Raw genomic sequence first — 27,886 nt, 5'->3', positions numbered from 1 at the left:
TTCAGGGATTAATACAGCACATACAACCAAAACGCTGTGTAAGTGCTTGACTATCTTGTGTCCTGCATCATAAGCTTGCACTACATGTTATAAACATATTAAAGTTAAATGCCTTGTAATTGCTCATAAAAATCAGAGATTGTGAGAGTACAAAGATACATGAATATACAGTTCAACAGGTAACAGTAATAAGTTTGTTTTTTACAGTCCTCTACACTGTCTATCATTGCCTTGTGCATTTACCTTTTTATCAAAATCTACTGTTATTAAAAAAGAAAAACTTGTGTAACAATCACCATTTATCAGTAAGGAAGATTTATGAAACTACAATGATCATGTTACCTTTTTAGACGATGTGCTTTTTTGTATAATAAAAAAATAAAAAAAAAGGCACAGAATATTTATTATATGCTTGTTGCTTAGTGAATCAGTCTAAGCCAAACTGCTTTAAAACATAGGAATTCAACTTGCTACTTTAGAATACAGCAAAAAAACATAACAGAAGATGAGAAGGGATGTGTTGGTTGCTTAAACTCCAAGCTGCCTGGGAAAAATACCATAGAGTGTGGCTGCTTTAAACTACTTGCTAGAATTATGGATTTTTTGAAGATAGGGACATGGTAGCTGCTTACATTTTACTTAGGGTAAACCATTACAAAATTTAGATTTACAAGGCAGACATGTTCATTCGACATGAACACATCCTTTTGTTTACTTAAATGGCTTACTCAGATGCAAATGTTCCACACTCAATTAGCAGGGTTTCTGTGGAAACTGATGTGCAGCAAGCATGTATTTATGATGAATATAATGTACATATGCTCTGATGACCTATCTCATTGTTCTGCTGTGGAGCGGACTTGAATTAAATAACTGAGATGTTTGGGGATTTCTGACATGAGTCACCTGGTAGATGGTTGATTTAGGCTCACTAGTTTATATGATATGTGCTGCATTTGAAAATATTACTCACACATACACCTGTCCCCACTTTTTTGATTCCCCCCCACCCCATATAAAGTTGAAATTAAGTAAGCCAAATTTATTTATATACATATAAGAATTAAGATCAAAAGGCCACAATATAGATAAAAATAGGGTTTATTACAAAAAAGGTGTGGATTTAAAAAAGGGAAAATAAAAGTAACATCAAACAGAAAATAAACATGGCATAATGCTCCAATGGGCCTACGGTACCTACAATACCAATCAAAAGCACACAAGACAACTATTTTTAAAGCTGGGTATGTGAGAAGAAAGTGATTCATTCTTTATTTTTGAAAAAATATGAAGCTAATTGCTTTGGTATACTACTGCATAATATTTTTCGGTAGTCTTGCGACATATTATTTGAAGCTTCTTGCAGAATCCCTTCTTCATTAAAATAAACATATTTTAAATAACTTGCATTTTAACCTGGGTGGCTCTCAGCATGTGGTAGGTACACTTTTTATCACTACCACTGGGGTTTTAAAAAAAAAAATACAGAAAAAATAATGTCTGACAAGCTTCCTTATTCATCCAGAATATCCATACATTTTCAGAATTCAGGAGTCCTCAGGAGTCTTCAATAACATCCTGTTTCTGTAATTTGATCTAGGTATCACTACTTTTATTAATCATTACAAATGCACAGTATGTTCTTGCAAGAAACCCTTTAATTTTCAGAATACCAGAGTTAGCATCTTTAGCAGTTCAAATTCATGATGTGTTGTATCCTGTCAAAAGAACATGTTATGTCATCTAGATTTATAGGATAAATTAAATGGTTTTGAATTAGTCACTGCCTAATAGCGTTTCTTCAGTTGTCACCTGCAACCACATCATCTTCCTAATGTGTAGTCCCTTGCATTGTATCATCTCCTTTTGTACCAAACTGCCTAGCGCCCACGGTCTACTAACAGCCCCCAACATTTCATTTGGTAAGCTGCTGTGCTAACTCCAAAGTTGAGGTGATGATGCAATTTGTGACTAATGGGGGTTGCCTGACATACAAAATAATACAGGACATCCTGAAGTTTTTGTGATTTGAACAAAGGATTACTTTTATTAGCATTTTATTTTAACCAACAAATGTATGGTCTCAAAGCTTTAGCTATGGATCATTCCAAAAGCTAGTTATTATGTAACAGCCAAGATTTATGCATATTTTGTTTTACTGTTGTTTTTGTTAATTTTAAATAATTCTTTTTTCATGTTTATACATAATTTGTACTAGTTTTACTTGCACCTTGCTATATGTGTATGTTTTCTTGAAATATTCATCCATTTCATATCCTGTGTGGGTGGAGCACCAGGATGTGGAACCACCCTGACGTCACTGCTGTTGGGTCCCCCGTCTGTGTAGGGCAACGCCTACAGGTAGAAGTTGGAGGGCTGGCTGACTTGGGGTAGCTTATTCTTGGGAGAACAATAAAGGTCCTGCTTTAAGGGTGATTTGGAGGCCTCACACAGCCCTTTTGTCATGTCTGTGACATTAATTCAAAACACTAGTCTTTGCCAAATTTGTCTTCTAAGTGTACTCAGATGAGCTTCTTTGGATGAGTTATGGTGGTGTCACTTAGGGTGGACATTAAGAGGTATATCTTGATGGACTTGCATCATTGCAGTTCTATAGAAAAAGAATAGCCAGTCCTGAGACCTTTTAGTATTATTAAATACCTCACTTGTTCAAACAATTGTTTGAATTCATTGTGCCTGTTTTGATAACTGTTAATTATGTTTTTATAAAATCACTGCAATGGGTGTAACAGCTTTTTTACCTCTGCAACTCATAACTGTTATTTTCTCTTTAAAGGTGTAGTAAATTTGTCTCTGCAAGAGTAACAGGATCTACAAAGAATGAAACTCTATCCTCCATGCTTCAGTAGCTACCACTAAAGTATGAATCTTTCATCCAAACAAATATAAAAAATATACGAAACATGTTGTTTACCTGTTAGTGTCTAGTTACACCAGGTTTGCAAATGTTCCAGTAAAAACAGTAATAAATACCTGTAAGTGTCATTGATTGGTATAGCTTGCATAAAGTGAAGAGCAGCAGTACGAGCTCGCCAATGCCATTTTTTTGCAGGAAGTGTATAAGCAACACAGCCTTCAATATTGTCCATCAGTAGATCAACTAGTTGCTTATGAGATCCTCCATAAAAAGCTTCAATTAGTAGTATCTTCATTGGGAGATGTTTTCACAGTCACTGTATAAAATAACAGAAAAAGAGTCAAAAATAAGTTTTCACTGCTTATCAAAGAAAAGTGTAAGATTTAAAATAACAATGCAAAAAATGACAAATCACAAAGCACTTCCATTTCTTTTCTTAAATGCTCTTTCAGGTCCACATTTAAGAAAGCCAGTACCAATAGCAAAGGGTACAATTAATGAACCCATCATGGTTTGGATGCAAGTCTTTTAGTATGACTAAACAAGAAGTGTCATAACCTAAAAGCTGTTTCCCTGTATTGTAGATGGCTGGAAATTGAAATTGGAAAACAAATGCTCACTGTGTGCTATCTTTTATGAGGACACACTAAAAGTAAGGGTAATTGATAAAAGTAAAGGACAGTGTAAAGTAGAGCATCATGGTATTCCAGTGGTTAGGGCTTTTGTTTCAGTGATACAGTGCTCAGATATTGCCTGCAGTGTGCTTGCAATTTCTCCTTGTGTCCTTAATACTGGTAACTTGAGTTTTACATCCACATATTCAAAGATACGCCGAGTTTAGGTTAACTGGTATATCCAGATAAACCTTAAGCGAGAATGATAGTGTGCATAAGTAGGCAGTGCAATGGACTGCTGCATAGTTTCTGCTCTGTGCTCAGTGCTGCTGGGATAAATTCTCATCCCATGCGATTCTGAACTAGATCAACTGGTGTAAATAATGTTACGTTACAGAGCACAGTATTTTTTAGCAGCAAAAAATATCAAATAACATTGCAAAATATTCCAGCAGTTTGTTAAACCTCTCTGCTACTTTATAAATTGCAAGTGCTCAATACATGTAGCACTATCCGAAAGATATACTATAGTACCACTAATACTCAGAGCCTTAAAAAAATCTCAAGCATACACACATAATTTGGTGGTCATTTCTGTGATGTGTGATGTTCAAGTGCCTTGTGGCGAAATTCAGAATTAATATAACCTTTCAAATGTAATGTTTAGTTTAAATTTTAAATTCAATATGTGAAACTAAATAGGCTCTATACAAATGATCATAGGTGTGTTCTAATGTGTGCCCTACAAAATGAAATATCTCATCCTGGTGTGAATCTTGTCTTGCACCTAATACTGCTACTATGGCTCCCTGTAATACCAAGAGTTAAAATGGATGAACAGATGGATATTATCCATTTTATAAATATGAATAACTGAATGCTAAAATATTCCAGATGTCTTAGTCTAAAAATAACGTGTCTTCTACTATTATTTACACTATGTCACATAACTGGGGGAAAAAATAACATGGATGTAAATCCAAATTCAATCAATACATACAGCCACAATTTACAAATACAATATAAAACTTTGTATTTAAACAATGGACATGTTTATTTATAAAATAATTTTTAAAATTTAAAATTAAGTACAAAATTATGCATCATATTGCAATAAATTAATAGAAATAGAAAATTACACTACCAAAAAACAAAAAGCTAAATTAAAACCTAACGAAGTATTCACAAAGACTGTATTGAACAGCATTTTTATTATACAATAAATAGTGGTTTCAAATCAAGACTAACGGGGAAAAAACTATATGAGTAAGCTGTTGAAAAATACTCAAGCTGAAAAAGTTCATAAACTTTTAAAAAGCCATCAACATTAACAAATAAAAAAAGACTTTTTAAATTAATAAATAACCTCATAGTCAGTAAAGCCCTTACCTTACTCTTGCAAATTTACACAAATTACAAAAAAGGTACTACATCATGTTTTATAAACCACAGTACGTACACAATTAAGATCAGAAGTTTCTCTCACTGAATTCACATTCTTAAGTGTTGATGTACTGTATTATTTTACATTAGAATTACATAAATAATACTTTGAAATTACATTACAAGTCCAGAAGGGAGTAGTAGCAAATTAGATGAAGTTTGAAGTTGTTTTCAAACAAAAATTACATTTCTATGAATTAACACCACTTAAAAGTTAATATATTTTTAAAAATATTAATTGCAGGGCTGTGGTACTTGGACTCATGACTTTTTTCTATTTTCTTGATTTCATTTTGAAGTAAACCTGGGGTACTCATATTCAGACTTTGCTCAGTCTCGGCCATTGGCCTCCTCAACTATGACTTCAGGTTTTGATCGTGACCAGCTGCCTTTTTTTAAAGCTTTTTTTCTTTTGTTTAACTCCCTGTGCACACCAGGCATGAACACGAAGATTAAATAGTACAGGTTTGAACTCTCAATAAGTATACTCCTCCTATAAGTGCAACAATGGATTTTTGTAGTACCGTAAAGGATAATAAGGAGTATACTGTATTGGCATTTCAAGGCATAAATGTGTACATCCTCATTACCTACAGTACAAGGGAAAAATTGATACAACATTTCAGACAGTAATACATGAATTACTTAGAAGAGCTGATGACAGCAGTTAACTAATTTTTGGAAAAGCTACATTCCTTGACAAAGTTAACATTTATAGTTTCAGCATTTTAAGTGACTAATACATTGTTTTATGTGCCAAGCATGAGAGGGATGCTCTGCACAATTTTATATTTATAGTGCATTTCTTGTTATTTGCTGGTATACAGAATGTTAATGTAAAATATCTTGTAAAGCATGTTACAATGATAACATCAGTCTGTGTGGGACAGTAAAATTAAATATGATATTAAGTCGTCAATATAAATGTGACGTTTCAGTTCAGCTTAAGGTGACATTTACTTCAGTGGAGCATAAAACACTATCAGGGTGGGGGTTGCATATTAGTAACTATTTTTAGACAGTTGAAAAGTCATACTTGAAATAAATAATATGGCCTAATGTAACCCTACATTTATGCTTCACAGTAATTATTTTTCATTATTGCAAATAAAAGTGCAACATCTGAAAACAACAAATATAATTTCAGTCATGTATCACAGAATTAAAAATATTCAAAAATAACTGTTTAGAAAATGTGTATTTGTTAGTTTCTGTAATGTGAAATATGGACAAACTTCTTGTTTAGAATTAGAACTACATTTTCAGCACCACATTTTGGCGATTTGTTGCATACGTCTCCCTGCCACTCAGTGATTGGTGATATTCTTTAACATGCTCAAATCCTTTGTCTAAAGTGAATATACAGAGATACAGTATAGTTAAGTCTCAATGACCCCCATCAGAAAGTAAGCAAATTAGAGCTTAAACTATAGGTGAGTTGTAATTAAGGCTTCATCTTGAATGCAACTTTTTTCCCCCCTCTCAGTCTTGACTTAGCATCGCTATCATTTGGACTTGGTTTTGACTTGGCCTCAACTCCCCTTAGACTTGGGCCTTGACTAGGTTTTGACAGCTTGACTACAGCACTAGTTGCCTGTACATAATTATTCAACATGCTAATACTATGCAATATAACAAGCTTAAAATAAAACTTTTTTCATTTCACTGAATAAAAAAGAATGTAATATTGATTTCCAAACATTCATTTTTCACTTATCTTTCCTCTATTTTTGCAAAATACAGTAGGAGGGTCCACTCATATCAGACTTCCATACCAGGTCAATACACATGGGGCATAAAGATACAAAAACATGGTGTCTTTATAAAACTCAAATATACTCAACAGAGAAATGGTTACAGGAAAAAATACAATGTACAAATAAACAGATAAAGTAAAATCCTTTTGGGCCTGCTTATACAGGGTTTGAATCAGTGTCTCTGGTGACATGGCTTACTTGTTTGCTAACTACAGTAATACAAACAAACACCCCTTTCACACATCTGGCCCCTCTTACTCTCTTATGACCATGGCTTCTTTCCCACCAGGGAGGTGAATTTTCACCACCAAATCTCATCCAACCTTCACACTCAGTATGGTCTGGACTTAATGTAGCTTTAAACCCCATGCTGGGGTCATTTTTAGCCAAGCACAGGAATTATTTCTGGAGTCTGAATCAACCCTACATTTGCTACAGAAACATTATTTTAGAATTCTTAGTAGGCTCTGATGTCCAAGAAACACTGAGCCTACAAAAAAATATACCTCCAAGATAGCAACTAAGCTGCCAGAAGTGAGGCAAGGAGGTGTTGCCTCCTTTGGTGTTCCCTTTCTGGTCTCATGTGGCATCCTGGGAAAACTACACATACCTGTGCTCAGACCACAACATTCACAGTCTCGTTTAAATTGTTAACTCTGTGCCATCTATACTTCCTGCCACCCAAAACACAAACAGCCCCAGCATCTTTAGTGGTCCCTTTTATTTCATACTCACATCTATTAGGCCTCTCCTGTTGCTAGTGAGGCTTTTCTCTTTTATAGCAGCTTTATCTTATAACCCCAATTCCAAAAAACTTGGGATGCTGTGTAAAATGTAAATAGTGTGCAAATCTCATAAACCCATATTTTATTCAGAAAAGAACATAGAAAATATATCAAATGTTTAAACTGAGAAAATGTAACATTGTAAGAAAAGAATAAGGTAATTTTGAATTTGATGGCAGCAATATGTCCCAGAAAAGTTGGGACAGGGCCAATTTACCACTGTGGAGCATCCCCTCTTCTTTTAACAAAAGTCCGTACACATCTGGGAACTGTGGAGACTGGTTGCTGGACTTTGGGAGAGGAATGTTGTCCTATTCTTGTCTGATATAGGATTCTAGGTACTCAACAGTCCTGTGTCTTTTTTTGTCATATTTTCCATTTCTTAAAGCGCAAAATGTTTTAACTGGTGAAAAGTCTGGACTGCAGGCAGACCAATTCAGCACGAGGGCTCTTCTACTATGAAGCCATGCTGTTGTAATAGATGTAGTATGTGGTTCAGCATGATCTACCCGAAATATGCAAGGCCTTCCCTGATAAAAGATGTTGTCTAGACGGTAGCATGTTGCTCTAAAACCTGTATATATGTTTTAGCATTGATGGTGCCTATCCAAATGTGCAAGCTGCTGTTTCCATAGGCACTAATGCACCCCCCATGCCTTCAAAGATCCAGGCTTTTGAACCGACCTCTGATAATAAGCTGGATGGTCACTTTCCTCTTTATTCTGGAAGACGTGGTGTCCATGTTTTCAACAAGAATTTCAAATTTCAATTTGTCTGACCATAGAATAGTTTTACACTTTGCCTTAGTCCATTTTAAATGAGCTTTGGCACAGAGAAGACGGTAGTGTTTCTGGATAATGTTAACATATGGCATCTTCTTTGCATGATAGAGCTTTAACTCTTTGAGGGCTGAATATTTTTTCCACAAAGCGATGGTTTCACACATAAGTCAACAAAAAATGTCTGGTGCTGTGCCTGCTGATGGCGCATGTTTGGCATGTCTGCTGGCAGTGGCTGTGTGGGGGCACCTAGGTGGTCAGCAGGAATGCACGGTGCGCTGGCTGTTTTTACACAGCAGGTGGGTGGTGGTGGCGGTCTCAGTGTGACACAATTTGGTTTTTGTATCTCTTGTCATCATAAGTGGTGGTCCTCCCAGGTGAATGCTGCTGTAGGGGACCGATCAGATGATGCCGGCACCTCACTTTCGTTTTCGATATCCATCTCCAGATCACTTGCATAAAACTCAAGAGTCCGACGAGTCAGAGTTCTATTCAACGAAATTACGTAAAACGTCCATGGAGTATTTTGCATTGCACATTTGCTTTGGTCTCTCACCAGATGTCGGTGCCATTTTAGAGGTTGTTTGCTCTTCGCTACTCCTGCACCTGTAGGGAATCGAGGTTAAATCAGCAAAGCTGTATAACTTTCTTTCTAGCAATGAGAGTCGAACTAACATGTAAGGGTGAGTTTTGTTGCAGTTTACAGCTGATTACTGTCCTCTACTCCTAAATTTTGACAAAAGTCGACATCAGCCCTGAAAGAGTAAAGCAATGTAAATTAGTGTTTAGTAACCCCCAAACCCCCCCCCCCTTCCTTAGGAATGGGTCTCTTTGAATTTTACAACAGGACTTTAGGGATATGCCTTAAACCAGTTTGGCGAGTGTTTCTCTGCTAAAGTCTTTCAACCCCCGCAAGAAATCCAGGTGTTAAGATGTTCTGTTTCCCCCATTGGTCTGAAGTATGGTTGTTTGGAATTTAATCAGGTTGTATGATTGCCAGTATTCAAATGTTCTTTGCATATTGTTATTATTTGTGAATATTACCAATAATACATTATTTTAAATTGTAATGTAACTCCTGCTTGTCTTTTTACTACATCTAATTGCCTGAGGTTATAGAAGGGAAGGTGGGGAGAAGTTATATACAATAATACCTTATAAATGGTGGAAAGTCTTTAGGATTAGGCATTTTGACAGAGGCTACATCTTAATAATACAAAGGGGAAAGTAGAGCAATATATTACTCTACCAAGATAAAACAACTGGTAACCATATTTTGCACCCTGTTTGCAAATACTGTTGATGTATATGTATGTCTTTATGTATGTGAATTTTAGGGCACCCAGTGTACAAATGCGGTTGCTGAATGGAATAAAACCAACTAAGTGTAGAGACTTCATGTGTGTCACAAGGACACCCCGCATGTTTGTTAGTGCTGGTGGTAGTGAGTCCCTAATTAAAGTGCTAGGGAGTGGTGAAAGATGCAAGTGTCATTCATACGGCATTTAAGTGGTTAAAGTGCTAGGGAGTGATGGGACATGCATTCGTCATTCATACGGCACTTACTCGTTTAGGATCTTTGTGTATATATGTGTATGTTTGCTTACAAGGGCAAAAGTATGTCAACCCATAACGAATTTGGCAAATTGTATTACGGTAGCATTGTGGACTCAGAAATGCCTAAATTTATATTAAAGTCAGCCATCTTCCAGTGGAGTGGCAGAAGCAAGCAGGCTAAAGCTAGGAAATCTGTAGTGCAGGTAGAAAAAGCAGAAGCTGAGCTGAGCATGCCACAAAATGGAAGGGGGCTGGAAGGTTTAAAAGCAGGAAAACAGAGATCAGGTATAAAGAAGACAGCTGCTGTTATAAGAGGTTTAATATCTTGCATTATTGGTAATAAGGAAGATCAGTATGAGAAAGAAAATAGCAAAGTGACTGAAAGTGAAAGTTGTGGAATGTTCTGCAAAATTTTTGAAAGATGTAACAGTTGGTGTGATAATTGTGAAGTGTTAGCATGTAGAACACCCACTGCTAAAGTAGAAAGCACAGAACGTAGGGGAAACAAGGAGACAAAACCACTCACGGTGAGTTAGGGCAGTAGTAACCAGATCTGACTGGAACCCTAAAACATGGGTGGGTGACTTACCTAAGACAGATGAGTGCTCAGATAAAGAGTGGGAATGTGAGTGTGAGGAAAAGGAGAGAGATGAAAGGAAGGGAAAACAGCAAGGGTGTTTTCTTCCATTATTCTACACTGCACCACAGTATCCAGGCAATTCTGAGGTCTGTCCAGTATTTAAAGAACATGCTACACCGACAGATATTTCACCACTGTCAGAAAAGGTAACCAGTGCTGCATTGAAATTTGATTTAGGACAAAGATATCAGATAGATGGCAGAGAAGCTGGTGAGTTTGAATGGCAATTGTTGACTGACGGGCATGAACTGGATAATGGCTTAAGGATACAGTACTGAGTAAAGAAAGTGTGAAAACAAAGAACAATGGAAATTAAGGGAATTCAAGTGCTTGTGTGTGAAAGGTCTGAAAGTGCTAGTGCAAGAATGACTGAGTTGGAAAGAAAGTGCACCAGTTTAGAAGTTGGTTTGAATGAAACAGGACAAGCCAAAGAACAAAGGATGGTGGACGGTGCAGAAGGAAGGCTTCCAAGCTCAGCCAGCAAGCCAGGAATGCACAGGGGTGTGAATGTCCTAACAGCTGTGCTAGGGCCAGCAGTAATTAAAAAGCACACACACTTAGGTTCAGTAATTCGAAATCTGACTGACCAGTTGTTTAAAAAGACAGCCTATGAAACTCCATACAATAAAATGAAGAAAAGTGAGCTGGTCTTTAGTAAAGAACAAAGGTCAGTTTTAGGAGAGATGCTGGATCTGGCATTTGGATTCTGGAGAGGTTTCAGGCCACAATTTCAGGTAGCAATTACCATAAAATAAAAAAAAATTAAAAAACACACAGGCAATGAAAAAAATTAGAAGGGTAGTGCAGGAAGACAGGAAAAGGAAAATAGTTATTTCTGTTTCCATTTTTTGGCCTTTGGCAATAGTGCAACTTCTATTGTAAGGTTTTATGGACTTTGTTCTGGTGAAGGTAATAAATAGTGAAAGCAATTAGCAGAGTAGAATCCATGCAGGTGATTAGGTTACCACAAGCACATTGGGGCGAAGTGGCACTAGAGGCCAAGCTATTACAATGAATGGCTAGAAGCAAAGTTTGAGTGTTGGCACTAGGTCGACAACCAAAAAGATGAGATGGACAGAAACTGCTTTGTCATTTTCCATTTTGCAGACCTGCCTACATAGTGGAATGAATAAAGAAGCTAGGAAAAGACGACAAAGACTACAAGCAAAGACTAAAGACAAAGACATGCAGAAGAACTGAAGAAACAGCAAGAAAATGACAGTTACTGGGGTTTAACTGAGTAACAAGTCCACAAGTCATGCAATAAGAAGGCTAGTCACAATAGCTATAGTTTTAAAGGATATGTTTGTTCATTACTGCAGCAAATTCATATTCCAAGGGGTGGAAACTGAACAAACCAGATAGGAATGCCAAAATAAGGGGATTAATTTAGAAGTATACATTCTGGGTATTAATTGATTAATTGGGATAATTAATACAATTAATACTATTGTTAAAGAAAGTTATACTAAGCAAATTGGTGAAGCAGGTGCAGCTGGTACATTTGCAAGTCATATGGGCTCTGATGTTTAGATATAGTTTTACTGGAAAAATACAGAAGCCCTGCTAAGGTTGTTAGTTGTGGTACAGGCACAGGACCAGTGGGCCAATTCTGAACCGAGGTGTTTAGCACAACGAGAATGCATATGGTGAGCAAATAACTCTAGGGGTGGCCTACAGGGGAATGATGAGAGTTGCATAGCTGTGATGTCTCACGGTGGTGATGCCAGCCTATACTGGTAAAGGCTGATGGCAGTCAAGAGTTGCACCATGGGTAAGAAAACACAAGAGGCAACTAAGTCAACCCCAAAGGCGTGCAGAGGGGCCACAGATGTTGGTTTGTGAACAGTTTATGCAGTGGCACATGTGCTCTCATGTGGTTGAAATGGTTGTACTGGAACCTGTCGTATGTTACCTTTCAAATTTTGATATTAATTGTACAGCTGCATATGCTTAAACAGGACAGGGGTCTAATTAGCCGTTCGACAGAAAAGCAGTACAGTTTAGGAATTCACACAATAGACTTAAATTTCAGTGGGCTAGTTTAGTGGAAGGTGTAGACTTGTCTCATTTTGAGCCACCAGATCTGATGATATATGAAGTCTGCAGATAGCTAAACAAATAGTTGAAGCAAGCTGGAGCAGATACAAGTCATCAGGAGCGCATCCAAGTTCTTCAGATTGTCTTTGAAATAAAGAAGATATGTAATGGACAAATGGTCACGGACAACTTTTAACATTGGGAGAGCAAATACTGCAAATCAAAGCACAAGTTATTCAACAGACTCTTTAAACAATTAAGACTGTTTAGAAAGACATTGTACAAAACATTTATCGGGGTGGAGTGTTGTGATGTAAGATTTTGCATATAACTTGATAAATATTTTGTATGTCTCTATTTGTAATTTAGACAAAGCAATGTAATTTAGTGTTTACACCCCACTTTAGGAATGGATCTCTTTGAATTTTACGACAGGATTTGAGGGATGTGCCTTAAACCAGTTTGGCGAGTGTTTCTCTGCTAAAGTCTTTCAACCCCCGCAAGAAATCCAGGTTACGTTAACATATGGTTTGGGGGCAGGTGTTAAGATGTTCTATTTCCCCCATTGGTCTAAAGTATGGCTGTTTGGAATTGGCTTGGATCAGAAACTTTTAAGTACCATGATGTCCTACTGGCTCTAGGGGTTGGACACAGAATCTATAAATGTACTTGCTTAACCTCACAATTTCTCTCTCACTAAACTCTGATGATGAAGAACACTCTCCCTCTTACTAACATCTGAAAAAAGCATCTCTTACTAACCTCTGATGATGAAGTCAACACAATGAAGAGCACAGCTCAGCAGCTATATTGACCAGGCTTGCGGTCTGTTCTGAAGAAAGCCGAGCACCAATGATGCCTTAACTAGAGACACTAAGTAACAAACAAGTCTGTGTGCCACATGAACTACACATCACCATTTAATTAGGTTGTATGGTTGCCAGTATTCAAATTCACTTTGCATATTGTTATTATTTATGAATATTACCAATAATACATTATTTTAAATTGTAATGTAACTCCTGCTTGTCTTTTTACTACATCTAATTGCCTAAGGTTATAGATATAGAAGGGAAGGTGGGGAGAAGTTATATACAATGATACTTTATAAATGGTGGTAAATCTGTGGGATTAGGCATTCTGACAGAGGCTACATCTTAATAATACTTAATAATACACAATATATTACTCTACCAAGATAAAACAATAGTTTAGGAGGTCTATATAAAACAGCAATTATAATAGGTGAAGTTCTGCAGAGTTTGCCAGCTAACAGTTCAAAGGATGAATACGCTGGAAGAGTTATTGGTGATAATTTTAAGTCTTTACGGTGTATTATTGTAAGACCGCCTCCCCTCCCGAAGAATAGGATTTGGAGATGCAGACAAACTTTGGAGGGAACATTTGATTTAGATGGAAATAATCCACCGGTTGCTGCCAAGTCTCCGTAAGACATAAACAGTCCATCCTAGTGTCTATGATAACATCACCAATCAGCCGAGATTTGTTAAAGATAGATCAAGTATTAAATAATCCAAACTTCAAAGCGTCTATGGACATATATTCCGGTGATTTTACAAAAGGAATCAACATGTTATGATTAGCACATCGCTCTAAAGTATGTGTACAAGTGCATTCTTCAGACCAAAATAAAGGAATAGACCCGCTGCTACACCTACTGAGGCAAAAAATGACGACGAGAGCCTCGGTGAACGTACTTTGGTCGTCAGAGAATGCTGCGGTGCAGCAGGAGATCAGAGAGCATTTCATAGATTGTTGAAGTCGATACAATTCATCTGGTGAATATTTTAGTTTTGAAGATGTGACTGCAAAGTAGACATAATAATCCATGACAACCAATTGAGGTTTATCATAGAAGATTTCCAGAAGTCACCCAAGCAAACTCCAGATTGGAAGCAAAGCAATGTATCTCTTGTGTACCTAATCGGCCCAATTAAAATAACATGTTAGCCAGTAGACCATCACCACTGGGATTTCCGCAAGTACTCAGCAATTGACAAGGGCAGTTTCAACCACCTATTCATCAAAGCTAGTTACTTTAGCAGAGAATCAGTGAGAAAGTTTCCACTTACCCACACTGGTTGCAGTCAGCAAAGAACAGTTCTACGAGGGCTTGTGTTAAGGCCGAAGGAGGCAAGGGACGCAAATGCGTGTTATTAGTTTTTAATCCAATGCAAAGGCGAAGGAAGATCCGATGCAAAAGGTAAAAAATGAGGAAAAAACAACTAGGAAAAAGTACACAAACAGAGCACCAGCAAAAAGGGGCAGACAGAAACGCCAGCATTCACTTCCGGTCACTTCCTCCTTCTATCTCTATATGCCACACCCTTTTGCATCAATCCAATTGCTAACCCACTTAATTAAAATCAGTGTCACCACTGATTCATATGAAATAATAAACTTGTTCATTTCATAAACAAGAAATTACACTCAAGCCTGAACAATTACATCTACCCTCCAATATAGTTCTCTAATTTTATATAGCAACATTACTATTGTATTTTTTACTTTTGCCTTGGTGATGTTGCTTTTTCAAAGCTATACTTAGTTTACATCAATATATTACAGTATTATCTTCTATGTATGACAGCACAATTCCAGTTACAGTTAACACAAAGTTCCCATACTTTATACTTGTGTTTTTACAAATGGTGATTAAGTGGCTTTCTGTACACTCCAACACATCATTAAGTGACCTGTTTTACAAACTTTTGGCATGAACACACACTTATCTGGGGATCTGTTAAGTTTCAAGAGGTCAGTTAGAAAAGCAGCAATGTATAATTTTGGGAGATTCCCTTTAGTTGATAAGAGTGGGTGTTTTACACATAATTGGATTACACCCACCATCCTTGAACTCAGTCGTTAAAAGTAACAGTTAATAAATGTTTTGTATCTAAGAGAAAAAGAGCTAAAAAGGGTTAGCACTGCAATCCCACGCATACATAAATGATCTGACTCATTAGGGAATCCCCAGTCTGAGACCTTTTCCTATACAATAAAAGGTTATAGTGTGAAGATTAATGAATAATTACAGTTTAACTGTGCATGTAGGGGACAAATATTACCATCTTTAAAAGTGAAAATGCAATATACACACAAGACAACTAATTCCATAAATATAACAATTTAACATATCTATTTTTTGAAACCATGGAGAGAATATACCTTTCCAGGAAATATACTCTTCTATTAAAACATTTAAAGTAATAACTTACGAGAAAAAAAGAAAAAAATGGAAAATAAGACATTTACAACCACCAATTTTCACAACAGTAAACACACTATGTTTCCTCGTTGTTTTGTTTAACTGAACTGCATGGTCAGTTAAATTTTCTAGTTGATTAATGAAATATATTTAAGGTTTTGTACATTATTAAAATTTAATGAGCCATATCAGTTTGTGTGTGTGTGTGTGTGTGTGTGTGTGTGGGTGTTGCGATAATTCCATATCCTCTTCTGGTCACTGGTGATAGTAAACAATGCCACCCTTGGGTATGCAGTAGCAAATAAAAAAAAAAAAATACTTCAACATTATTTATTCAAAATTGAGATTCTCTTTTACTTGTTTAGGCTTTCTCATCCTGCATGTACATCTTTAAATGCGTGTATATTTTACATTTATGTTGAACTTAATCACTGTTAGGCTATCTTCAAATGTACAACATATCAGGTGGGGGAAAGTTACACATTGAATATTTTTAAAGGGCTGAATTTGTTGTTTAACTAATAGAGGCAGATATTTTAGAATAATAAAATGATGTCATTATATAATGCTAGCCACTGTATATTATTTAATTTTTGAAATATACAAAACTATTTTGTAGTGTTACAACTACATAATTTCAATACTGAATCTGAGGGATGCACTTACCCACACAATTTAGAATAGCTGTGTCAAAATATTCTTTATTTAAATAAGTACACTTAGGAAATTTTGAGCTTACTCACACTCGACTTACTCATCAGGTCAAAAATATGAAGCACGCCCTGGAAAACTAATACAAAATATCTTATTTATAGACATCAAAAGCACCGATTAATCATATCAGATACTACACAAACATAAAATTGGTGTTATGAATATTGTAATAGGAATAAATGTAATATTATTATATTCTTTTTTCAGTGTACCAAACACCTTTATACATAATGTCTACTTTTTAGGTTTCGAGCATAAAGGTAAAAACTCTATATAACTAATTGTTATGAACCTCATGAGGTTCATGTACCAAGAGATGACAGGGAAAGTTGCTCTGTAAAGGAAACGTGGAGTTAAATAAAGCAGTAGCTGATAAAATAAACATGATTATGAGAGTACTAAAGAGAGTCCTTTAAATACCAGGCTCCAGTAAGAAAAACTTCAGCCTAGATTCAAATGATTCTAGCACAATACAAATAGTCTATCTAGTGCATCCTCTGTCACTGTTGTTTTTTTTTTACATTTTTATATCTTAAATGCACCTTTATAATGTGGTATAAATCATACTGCCTTTAAAAACTTATCTGCAAAATAACAACTTAATGCGGTACAACAAAGGAAGTAGCATAGATAGATAGAGAATAAACACTTTAATAATCCCCAAAGAGAATCTTACTTCCTTAGGCAGCAACCCAAAAACAAGAAAAACTGTTGCAAAAAGTGTGAACTATTACAACTATATACATGCTTCATCATCATCATAATATATATAAAATATTGTTCCCTTTGCAATGTCTATTATACCTGGCAAAAGTAAGAATGGCCTTACACAGTCTAATGGCTACTACTACTGCTTGGTACATCATGGTGGAATGAGTCAATTTCTAAAGTTTGTCTAAGACAGCACATCATGTAGCGGATGAACAGTATTAATCATTGCTTGCCTCTAGCTCTGCCATCATTCTTTTTTCTTCCATTTCTCTAGTTAGTCCTGGTTAATTTATTCACATGTTTATCTCCAGAGTAGATAATGATGAATGGAGAAATATCACCCGGCAGCTTGTTATACATAAAGGACCTGAGTCAAATCAGAACGAAGAATCTAATCAGGACCTTTTTTACAACATGTTTTCATTAACCAATTAACTCAATATCCTGTTAAGAAGACCCTAGAAATTTGTCCCTAGGAATTTACCACTGTCATCCCCTTCATATTCTATACTAATAAAAGGCAAAGCCCTCACTGACTGACTGACTGACAGACTCACTCACTCACTGACTTACTCATCACTAATTCTCCAACTTCCCGTGTAGGTGGAAGGCTGAAATTTGGCAGGCTCATTCCTTACAGCTTACTTACAAAAGTTAGACAGGTTTCATTTCGAAATTCTACGCGTAACGGTCATAACTGGAACATACTTTTGTTCATATATACAGCTATAGCCTGCAGCTCGGTCGCCGTGGGAGGCGTGATGACGCGGACACAATTGAGCTCCTGCCCATATAAGGTAAATATTCACGGGTGAAGGGACTGTGCTTAGCATATTCATAAGTGCAGCTACTGCGGAAATCAGCACACCTCCCACGTAATTGAGCTAAATATTCGCGACCACACACTCGGTATATGAACAAGCCAGTTTCCCTTTCGGTTGTACATATTCAATCTCTCCCTGTGCATTTCGCGACACACACACACACACACACACAGGCAGCCCGACAGAGATCGCGTGACACACACACACAGGCAGCCCGACAGAGATAGCGCAACACAGACACACACAGAGGCAATGCGAGAGATGGACGCAGAGACACAGGCAGCGCGAGAGAGAGCTGGACGCATTAAGGTAGGAAGGCGGTTAAAGAATGCACTGGTCTTGATTTTGTTTTCACTTCTGTATCCAGCGATCTGTTCGTAGCGTGCATTGTTGCAATGTTATTTTTCTTGGTGGTTTATTAAATTACGGATTTTTTCAAATGTTAATTTTTCCCCTGTGCTTAAAACTCATTAAAAAAAGTGCTGTTAGCCAGCGGTTGGTAGCGCTATAGCGCAAACTATTGCAGTGTTAGTTTTCTGTTGTTCAAGGTTTTCTCAGTGTTATTCAATGTTTTTACATTTAGTTTACTATTACGCTGTGCATTCTATGGTATAATTATATTTGTGCTTAAAAACAAAAAAAATATATATTTACATACAGTTCATATGGTCTGGAACGGATTATTTGTATTTACATACAATCCTTTGGGGGAAAATTGCTTCGGTTCACGACTAAATCGGTTTACCTCCAAATACAAACCTGAGTGAAAGAAATAATGATGATCAAATCCTTGATGACAGCAACACTCATAACAGTCACAAAAAAATTACATTGACAATCATGTTACATTATTTTTAAAATGTTTCCTTTTCTCTTTCATAACTTCTTTAACACACTATTTCTCCGCTGCGAAGCGCGGGTATTTTGCTAGTTATAAATAATTTTGAAGGTACCTTGGCATGCCATAAGTCTGACTAGTACCTGCTACTTTGTAATGGTAATATTCATTGTCAGGTTGACTGTAAATACCATACATTGGAGTTCTACTTAAAATTGGTACAGAGGGTGATGACAAAGGAAAACAGGACATTTCACTGTGATGTATTTTTGTTGCATTGCACAATCTCCAATAGTCAATCACCACATAAAATCCTTTTCGATAATCCATGATCCTGGCCACTGTGAGGAAATTAACCTGGATCAGGCTGGAAAATGTTAAACATACTGAAGAATTCAACATATGCAATCCTAACCAACAGTGCCAAATTTACATGTGGGAACGGTCTCTAAAGACCAAAGGTCACAGCTGTTTTAGGGCCAGCCTCTCAGCAGTCTTTATAATATGTCTGGTCTGTATTCCTTAAGAGTAATATGATGTGCTCATTTTTAGGCACCGTGATGATTCAGGTTCAAAGAAAAAATGATTGTGGAACCTCTACATGATAACCACCTTTTTCCACTCTCTCAAACGTACAGTTTTTAATGTTTGAAAAACATTCAGGATTAAATCACTTAGAGTTTTGTACATAGACAACATCTTTGCATCCTATGAACAATTACACTCCAAATGTAACTTTCCAGCAACACATTTCTTTAACTACCTCCAAATTAGAGACTTTGCCAAACAAAACCTGCCCAATTTTCCTCATTTCCCACCTACTTCTATTCTGGAAAAATATTGATCAGTCTTGAGGACTCAGACATCACTTCTCTAATATATAAAAACATTTTAAAGTCCCTGTCTTTCAAGTATCACAGAGTACAGTAAGAATAGGGTCTCTCGCTCAACATTTCAGAAAAGGAGTGGAAGGCAGCAGTGGACATCTGTCTTGTTTAAAATTGTTCAAAACGTTTCCAGGGCAAGATCGAACTTGAGAACATTGCAATCAAGTTCAAGCCTCACTGGGCCATATGTTTTGAGCATACACCAAGTTAACATCATTTTGGACCAAAATCGTTAAATGCCTTTGGAGAAGGACAAACACATTGTAATTGCCTTTACTTCACTATTGGCAAGTAGACTGTCTCTAGGCATGTCAGAGACCTGGGACTTCATGAAGTGTGATCTAGCCTCACTTGGGGAGGCAAAAAAAAAATGGGAGGTGGGACGGGGGTATGAAGCAGGAGAGAAAGAGAGCAAGCTATCTATCCTTCTCATCCCCACAATTGTAAGTGCCAAAACAACAATAGGCTCCATAGAAATAACTCTTGGCAATATTGGAAATTAAGGTTAAAGGTATCACATGCAATAAAGTACAACCTTAAGTTAAGATTATAAAAAGAAAATAAAAGTTCAGGAGCAATGTTTCTATGACCAAATAGTGAACTTTGTAAGCTGGAATGTCAAAGGTCTCATTTAAAGAAGAGGAAATAAGTATTCTCTGACCTAACAGGTCTAAAGGCAAAGATAGTATTTTTACAGGAGACACAATCTAATGCATATTTTGATACATTACAGATACCACAGCTAGATACTCTTAGTGCAGAGGAATTGGATAAACCTCTGACAATATCAGAATTACTAGACGCTATAAACTCACTTTAGAGTTGGAAAGCACCAGGTCCTGAAGGCTACCCTGCTGAATTTTAATAAAAAAAAAAATAAATAATAAGTTAGCTCCCCTTTGATTATTAACATTTATAAACACCAGAGACAATAAAATTCTACCTCACACTTTTCGCCAAGCATTAATTACCTTTTTTCCCTAAGACAAATAAGGACTTATTACAATGCACATCATACAGACCAATCTCATTTCTGAATAATGACGTTAAGATACTCTCCAAGTACCTAAACAATAACTATAATCGTAATAAATGAACAATAAAACAGTGGAGAAGCCGTGGATTAAATAAAAAGGCTGTAGTTATCAGCAGGGAGACGTGAATCCCGTGGCGAAGCAAGGAAGGGAATGTAGCGACTGGAGCGACGGACGGCCTTATATAGGCAGGCAGCCAACAACGTGGGAGGCTTTGGGATGGGGGACCCAACGCTGCCTCACACGGCGACCAAGCTGCAAGCTATGGACGTATATATGTACGTAAGTAGGATTCAGTTAGCGTTGGGAACCCGTGTACCAAATTTCTTGAAGATGGGTCCATAAGTAACAAAGACCGTTGAAAAGTTCAATATGGCGGCCGACAGTGGTATCATACTACCGAAATAAGTACTAAATTTCAGCCTTCTACCTACCTGGCTAGAAGGATTGAGAAAGTGCTCCTTTCAGTAATATCACAAGACCAAACCGGATTTATAAAAGGCAGACATTTGGCTTCTAATCTTCGATGCCTATTCATTGTAATATGAAGAAAAAGCATTTGATATGGCTGAATGGGATTACCTATTCACCACTTTGCATAAATTTGGGTTTCACCCAAACATATGTGCATGGATCAAACTACTGTATACCAGTTCAGTACCTTCAGTTTGTATTAACAACATTATTTCAGACTACTTCAAACTAGAACACGGTACTAAACAAGGATGCCCTTTGTCACCACTGCTATTTGCAATTGCCACTGAGTCTCTGACTGTTCACTTTCAAAATACATCAGAGATAAAGGGGATTTTGAGAGAAGTGCTTGAACAGAAAATATCACTATATGCAAATGATATGGTACTGTATATGAGACCCACAACATTCTGTGCCTGCAGCCCTAACTGTACTAGCAGAACTTATGGACTATGGCCGGACATTCATCCCAGCCAATACCCCCAGGCCGCCAGGTGGAGCCCTTCCTGCAGCATGGAGGTGCCCCGAATGCCAGCAGGGAATTATGGACAATGGAGTTTTTATCCACAGCCCTGCTGGATACCACGGGGGGTACTAGAAGGCGCTGCAGGGAGGAACAACGATGGTTTTCCCAACAACCCGGAAGTGCATCCTTGTCACATGGACAAAGGAAATGACGTGCTTCCAGGTTGAAGAAAAGGAGCTTTTATCTTATTTTATGGACAGAGAGAGAAAACACTTCCGGGTCACTGTGGGAGATCCCAGGGTTGAGCTGAGCTGGGTGACAGGGTGGCAATGTGTCTGGGAGAGTGGAGGATTGTTTATTGATTAGTGAATTGTGATTTAGATGAGGGGCGGCACGGTGGCGCAGTGGTAGCGCTGCTGCCTCGCACTTAGGAGACCCGGGTTCGCTTCCCAGGTCCTCCCTGCGTGGAGTTTGCATGTTCTCCCTGTGTCTGTGTGGGCTTCCTCCGGGCGCTCCGGTTCCCTCCCACAATCCAAAGACATGCGGGTTAGGTGGATTGTCGATTCTAAATTGGCCCTAGTGTGTGCTTGGTGTATGGGTGTGTTTGTGTGTGTCCTGCGGTGGGTTGGCACCCTGCCCAGTATTGGTTCCTGCCTTGTGCCCTGTGTTGGCTGGGATTGGCTCCAGCAGACCCCCGTGACCCTGTCTTCGGATTCAGCGGGTTAGAAAATGGATGGATGGATGGATTTATATGAGTATTGTGGAGTGGAGGGTGCTTTGTACACTTGGACTTTTATCTGGTGTCTGGCGTCTGATCAGAGGGTTCACGGGGACGACAGCACCCCCTATCTGTCACAAACTCAAAAGATATCAGGACTCAGAATTGATTTGAACAAAAAAGTGTGCTTTCCAGTGAATTCTCTAGCAAACCACATTAGATTGGACACCTTCCTTTGCATCATTGCAGATCAGTTTAAACAGCTAGGGGTAAATATAAAGCTCTTTATCAACAACATTTAGCCATTTGTATGGACAAAATTAAATAAGACGTGCATTGATGGTCTACACACCATCTTACTTTAGAAGGGTGAATTAACACTAGCTAGATGATCCTGCAGTACAGCAATCCTTTCTCGATCGCAGGGGTTGCGTTCCAGAACCCCCTGCGATAGATGAAAATCTGCGAAGTAGAAACCCTATGTTTGTATGGTTATTTTTATATATTTTAAGCCCTTATAAACTCTCCCACACTGTTAACATTATTAGAGCCCTCTAGACATGAAATAACACCCTTTAGTCAAAAGTTTAAACTGTGCTCCATGACAAGACAGAGATGACAGTTCTTTCTCACAATTAAAACAATGCAAACATATCTTCTCTTCAAAAGAGCGCCTTCAGGAGCAGAGAACGTCAGAGAGAGAGAGCGAGATAAAAGCAAACAATCAAAACATCAATACGTGCTTTTTTAAGTATGCCGAAGCACCGCGATAAAACGGCATTTTGTAGAGGAGCATCTGTATCCTCTAGACAAACAGCCTCTGTGCAAACAACCCCTCTGCTCACACCCACTCCGTCAGACGCAGAGAATGTCAGAGAGGGTGAGAGAGAGAGAGAGAAAAGCAAACAATCAAGCACCGCACGGGAAGCATATCTTATATCATTGAGGAGTTTTAGTTAATATGTAATACATGTTTGGAAAATGTATGGGATTTGTAAATAATGTCTTTGCATCCTATAAACTGTTACACTCCAAATTTAGTTTCCCATCAACACAATTTTTCTACTATCTCCAAATTAGAAACTTTGCTAAATGAAATCTGCCAAATTTTCCTTACCTCCCACCTATTTCTATTCCAGAAGACACACTAATCAGTCTTAAAGACTCAGACAGCATTTCTGTAATATATAAAACCATTTTAAAGCCACTTCCTTTTAAAGATCCCAGAGTACCTTGGGAAAAGGATCTCTTACTCGACAATTCCGAAAAGGACTGAAAGGCAGCCATGCATAGAATTCACCCTAGCAAAGCATTCAATTATTCAACTTAAAATTTTTATCGAGCACATCTATCTCATTTAAAAATGTCAAAAATGTTTCCAAGGTGAGATCCAACCTGCGAATGTTGCAATCAAGCTCCAGCTTCACTGGGCCACATGTTTTGGGCGTTATCAAATTAACATCATTCTGGACAAAATTTTTTAAATGCCTATCAGACAGCCTTGGTGTCACAATCACTCCTAATCTATTAATAGCTGTGTTTGGTGTACTCCTAGATGGGAATAAAGTGGAGAAGGACAAATAAACTGCAATTGCCTTTATTTCACTACTAGCATGTAGACATATCTTACTCACCTGGGAGAATCCTAACCCACCTTTTTTAAGTCAGTGGGTAACTGATGTTATATACTATTTGAAATTGGAAAAAATCTAATTCTCACTGAGGATCTGTTCAAAACTTTTAAAACCTGGCAGGATCTAATTAATAACATTTTAGAATAAGCATTTATGTTGGGGAGATAGACACCTTTCTGTTTTTACTACACTCAGATGTTTTACTCTGGCTGCAGGCCTTCCTCTCATTATAATGGGTGAGGGTTGAATTGAATTTAGTTTTGTTAAGTTTGACTTGATTTTCTGGAATGTTACACTCTTTTAATAAATTCAATAAAAGATAAAAAAGTGTTCCAAATGTCTAAGAGTAGCAACATTGTCAGTATATGAAGTACACAGCAAGCACCAGCACATGGGGAAAGGACAACACACAAGATTGCATACTGTGGATGATACAAGATGCATATACAGAGCACAGCATTGAAGAATACTCATCAAATTAATTCTGACTCTATACTTTGTATTCCAAGGTGTGTGAAAACATTACAATGTACAGACACTGCATACCTAGCAATGTGTGCAAAAGCAATACATTTTGCTTGTGCATGCATCTGCTGTAAAACCTGTGCGTAAGAACCAATACATGCAAGCATATGTGTGTGATTCAATACATGAGCCAGAATTTCAAAACTGCTATACTCAAATAATATATATATTTTTTTTCTAAGAGGCACCTCATTCATGGTCAAGTACCTTGTTTAATCACAAATAAAGTCCACTGTTCATTCATCACCTTTTTGCATCTCCACAGTCGTATCACCGCATACCATGTTGTATCAGAAGGTAATGAAATGCGCATTCCCCACGACACTATTACAGTACGTGTTACATGTGTTTGCGACAACTAACAAAGGCTGCTTCCTAATGTGCTAAACCACAGTTTAAAATGTTACACAAAAACTTATCTTGGTTGACAAATTTCTACCAGAGTCTCGTGTTTAACTGTGCACTGAACATCACTAGGTTCAGTGTTTGTGCAGCACCACCACTATATTTGTCCACAGTGCTAATCCTGTCGACTATACCAAGTGTTTTGTCAAGCTATTACACCTCAGTCATTTCCAGTCCAGACATCTGCACTGTGGTAACTACAAGTAACCTGCTATCAGCGTACAGCATTTAAATACAAATGTGCAAAGGTTTGCTGATGACACTGCTATTGTGGGCTGCATCAGGTGTGGGCAGGAGGAGGAGTACAGAAAGTTAATCAAAGACTTTGTTAAATGGTGCGATTTAAACCACTTACACCTTAACACCAGCAAGACCAAGGAGCTGGTGGTGGATTTTAGGAGGCCTAGGCCCCTCATGGACCCTGTGATCATCAGAGGTGACTGTGTGCAGAGGGTGCAGACCTTTAAATATTTGGGAGTGCAGCTGGATGACAAATTGGACTGGACTGCCAATACTGATGCTCTATGTAAGAAAGGTCAGAACAGACTATACTTTCTGAGAAGGTTGGCATCCTTCAACATCTGCAGTAAGATGCTGCAGATGTTCTACCAGACGGTTGTGGCGAGTGCCCTCTTCTACGCAGTGGTGTGCTGGGGTGGCAGCATAAAAATGAAAGACGCCTCACGCCTGGACAAACGTGTTAAGAAGGCAGGCTCTATTGTAGGATTAAAGTTAGACAGTTTAACATCTGTGGCAGAGCGACGGGCACTAAGCAAACTCCTGTCAATCATGAATAATCCACTGCATCCACTTAACAGTGTCAGGTATGAGAACACCTCTTACACTCAGACCCCACCTTCTGTGCAGCACCAATACTACTAACCTTCATTTATCCACAGTCCATAACTCTCTTTTCACACTATGAGCAATAAATGGATCATTCTTACCATACAGGAGCTTCTTCTGAGAGCCTACAGTTCAGTCCGAGTGAGTTTGTGGCTGGCTACTGGCAGTTACAACATCTGATCCAGGACGGATTGTGCTATGATTCCACAATAAAACATTTGGCATAGTCAACAGGATTTGCGCTGTAGATTGCAGTGCTGGTTGTGTGGTGAAGTGGCTGAGTAAGAGATGATGCAACTGACATCATCAGGAATTGCTCTGCATGCACTGCTTTAAGACAGTCCCTGTGTATTTAAGAATAGTAGTTCTCGCAGCCCTGGGCTAATACATACAACCACAAATATCAGCAGAAATAATATACTGTAATGGGGAATGCTGTAAAAATTAGGCTAATTAGCAACAGGTTTCATGTTTAAAACGTAAGACACTAGGTAGCCTCAGTAAAGGATGGAAAGACATGGAAAATTACTGTCTTCTTAATCTCCAGTGACGCTAAGACTAACTAGTCTGTAAAGTATTCTTTTACAAAGACAGTTTTAGTGTTGCTACATCAGCCCCTTGGATTTAAGTCACAGACGTTCTTCTGAGTCTGTACCTCTTTCTGCAATCAACATGAAATTCTTTTGAGAATATTTTTTTTTTCTATAAAATCTATAAGTGATCCAATAAGTGACAATGCCTTCTTTTAGACTTAAGAAAGTTTTCATCCTATGCACAAACATTTTTTGTAAAAATTATGTAGCAAATGAGGAAAAAAAATCTAAGAAAAACTTTAAAAATATGAAGAAACTGTTTATTATTGATAATTAGATAATAATTTTTAAAAAGAAGATTGTTATTAAAAGTAATATTAATATTACATTAATTGTTATTATATATGTGACTAGAAACTGTTAAGAGATTACAGAAACTGTTCATCTGCTTTTGTCGCTTTTCCAGGAAGAATAAACAGTGGTCAAATAAACTGTTTGTCCTAAAGCTAAATACCGTTTAATCCTCATAAGATTGTCCAGATGGTCAGCTTCTAAATGATTTCTGGTGTTTGTTTTAATTTGATTCATCAGACTGAAAACTCTTATACCATCAGCAGTTGATGCCTAAAATGTAGCACAAACATCCAGAAGGACATTAAATGCAGAGTATATGAGACTATACAGGGTCTTCCAATTTTTGTTAATTTTCTTGCTGACGCTTAATTTAAAGACCAGACACTGATTAACCATGTCCTAATCAAAAAAATGCCTGCTGATCTGACTAAGGTAGTATATCTTAATTTTAATATTTCCAGTTGTGGTTTTCCAAATGAGTAATTCTGTAGTAAAAATGAATCTCCTCAAATAGAAGCCATTCTATCAACTCACCTTAATGAAAATTCACTGTAGGAGATCTTACGTTCATTAAACAGAACTAACTTCAAAAGTAAAACAAAAAGTAACTATATAAAAAGGAACAGTTTCACAAAGTTTCTTTATTATAGCTTTAGTGAACTGAAAAGTCTTTACTTTTACTAAGATAACTAGCAAAATACCCGCGCTTCGCAGCGGAGAAGTAGTGTGTTAAAGAAGCAATGAAAAAGAAAAGGAAACACTTTGAAAATAACGTAACATGATTGTCAATGCAATTGTTTTGTCACTGTTGTGAGTGATGAGTGTTGCTGTCATATATATATATATATATATATATATATATATATATATATATATATATTTACACACACACACACACATAAACATATATATATACATATCTATACATATACACATAAATAAAAACACACACATATATACATACATATATATATCTACATATATACACACAAATACATATATATATATATATTGTAAAGGACCGAGAGAGACAGTAGCAAGGGTTGGGGTTTTTCCGGCCCCGTATATTGTACACACAAAAAAACAGGTCAAAATTATAAACCAAACAGTTCATAATGCGCGACGCCGACTCCTGGCGTCGCGCCATTTTATTGGGGAGGAGCCGGAAGTGGAGGAATGTCGGGAAGGACCGCAAGGGAGG

The 27,886-nt window shown here is 37.3% G+C and overlaps 1 protein-coding gene across 2 annotated transcripts in view; it reads right to left on the bottom strand.

Moving 5' to 3' along the window:
* gtdc1 (glycosyltransferase-like domain containing 1) overlaps positions 1 to 27,886 on the bottom strand; it is a 295,974-nt gene that overhangs the window by 192,986 nt on the left and 75,102 nt on the right. For both annotated transcript variants that reach the window (XM_039757369.1, XM_039757368.1), the window contains exon 2: positions 2,995 to 3,194. In XM_039757369.1, the coding sequence (XP_039613303.1) occupies positions 2,995 to 3,173 (179 nt within the window). In that variant the 5' untranslated portion in view covers positions 3,174 to 3,194. The remainder of the gene's footprint in view (positions 1 to 2,994; positions 3,195 to 27,886) is intronic.

The sequence above is a fragment of the Polypterus senegalus genome, chromosome 6 (assembly GCF_016835505.1).
Source record: "Polypterus senegalus isolate Bchr_013 chromosome 6, ASM1683550v1, whole genome shotgun sequence".
Taxonomy (NCBI): Eukaryota; Metazoa; Chordata; class Cladistia; order Polypteriformes; family Polypteridae; genus Polypterus; species Polypterus senegalus.
Note: the sequence above shows the minus strand (reverse complement) of the source record. Positions and strands in the feature narration are given on the sequence as shown.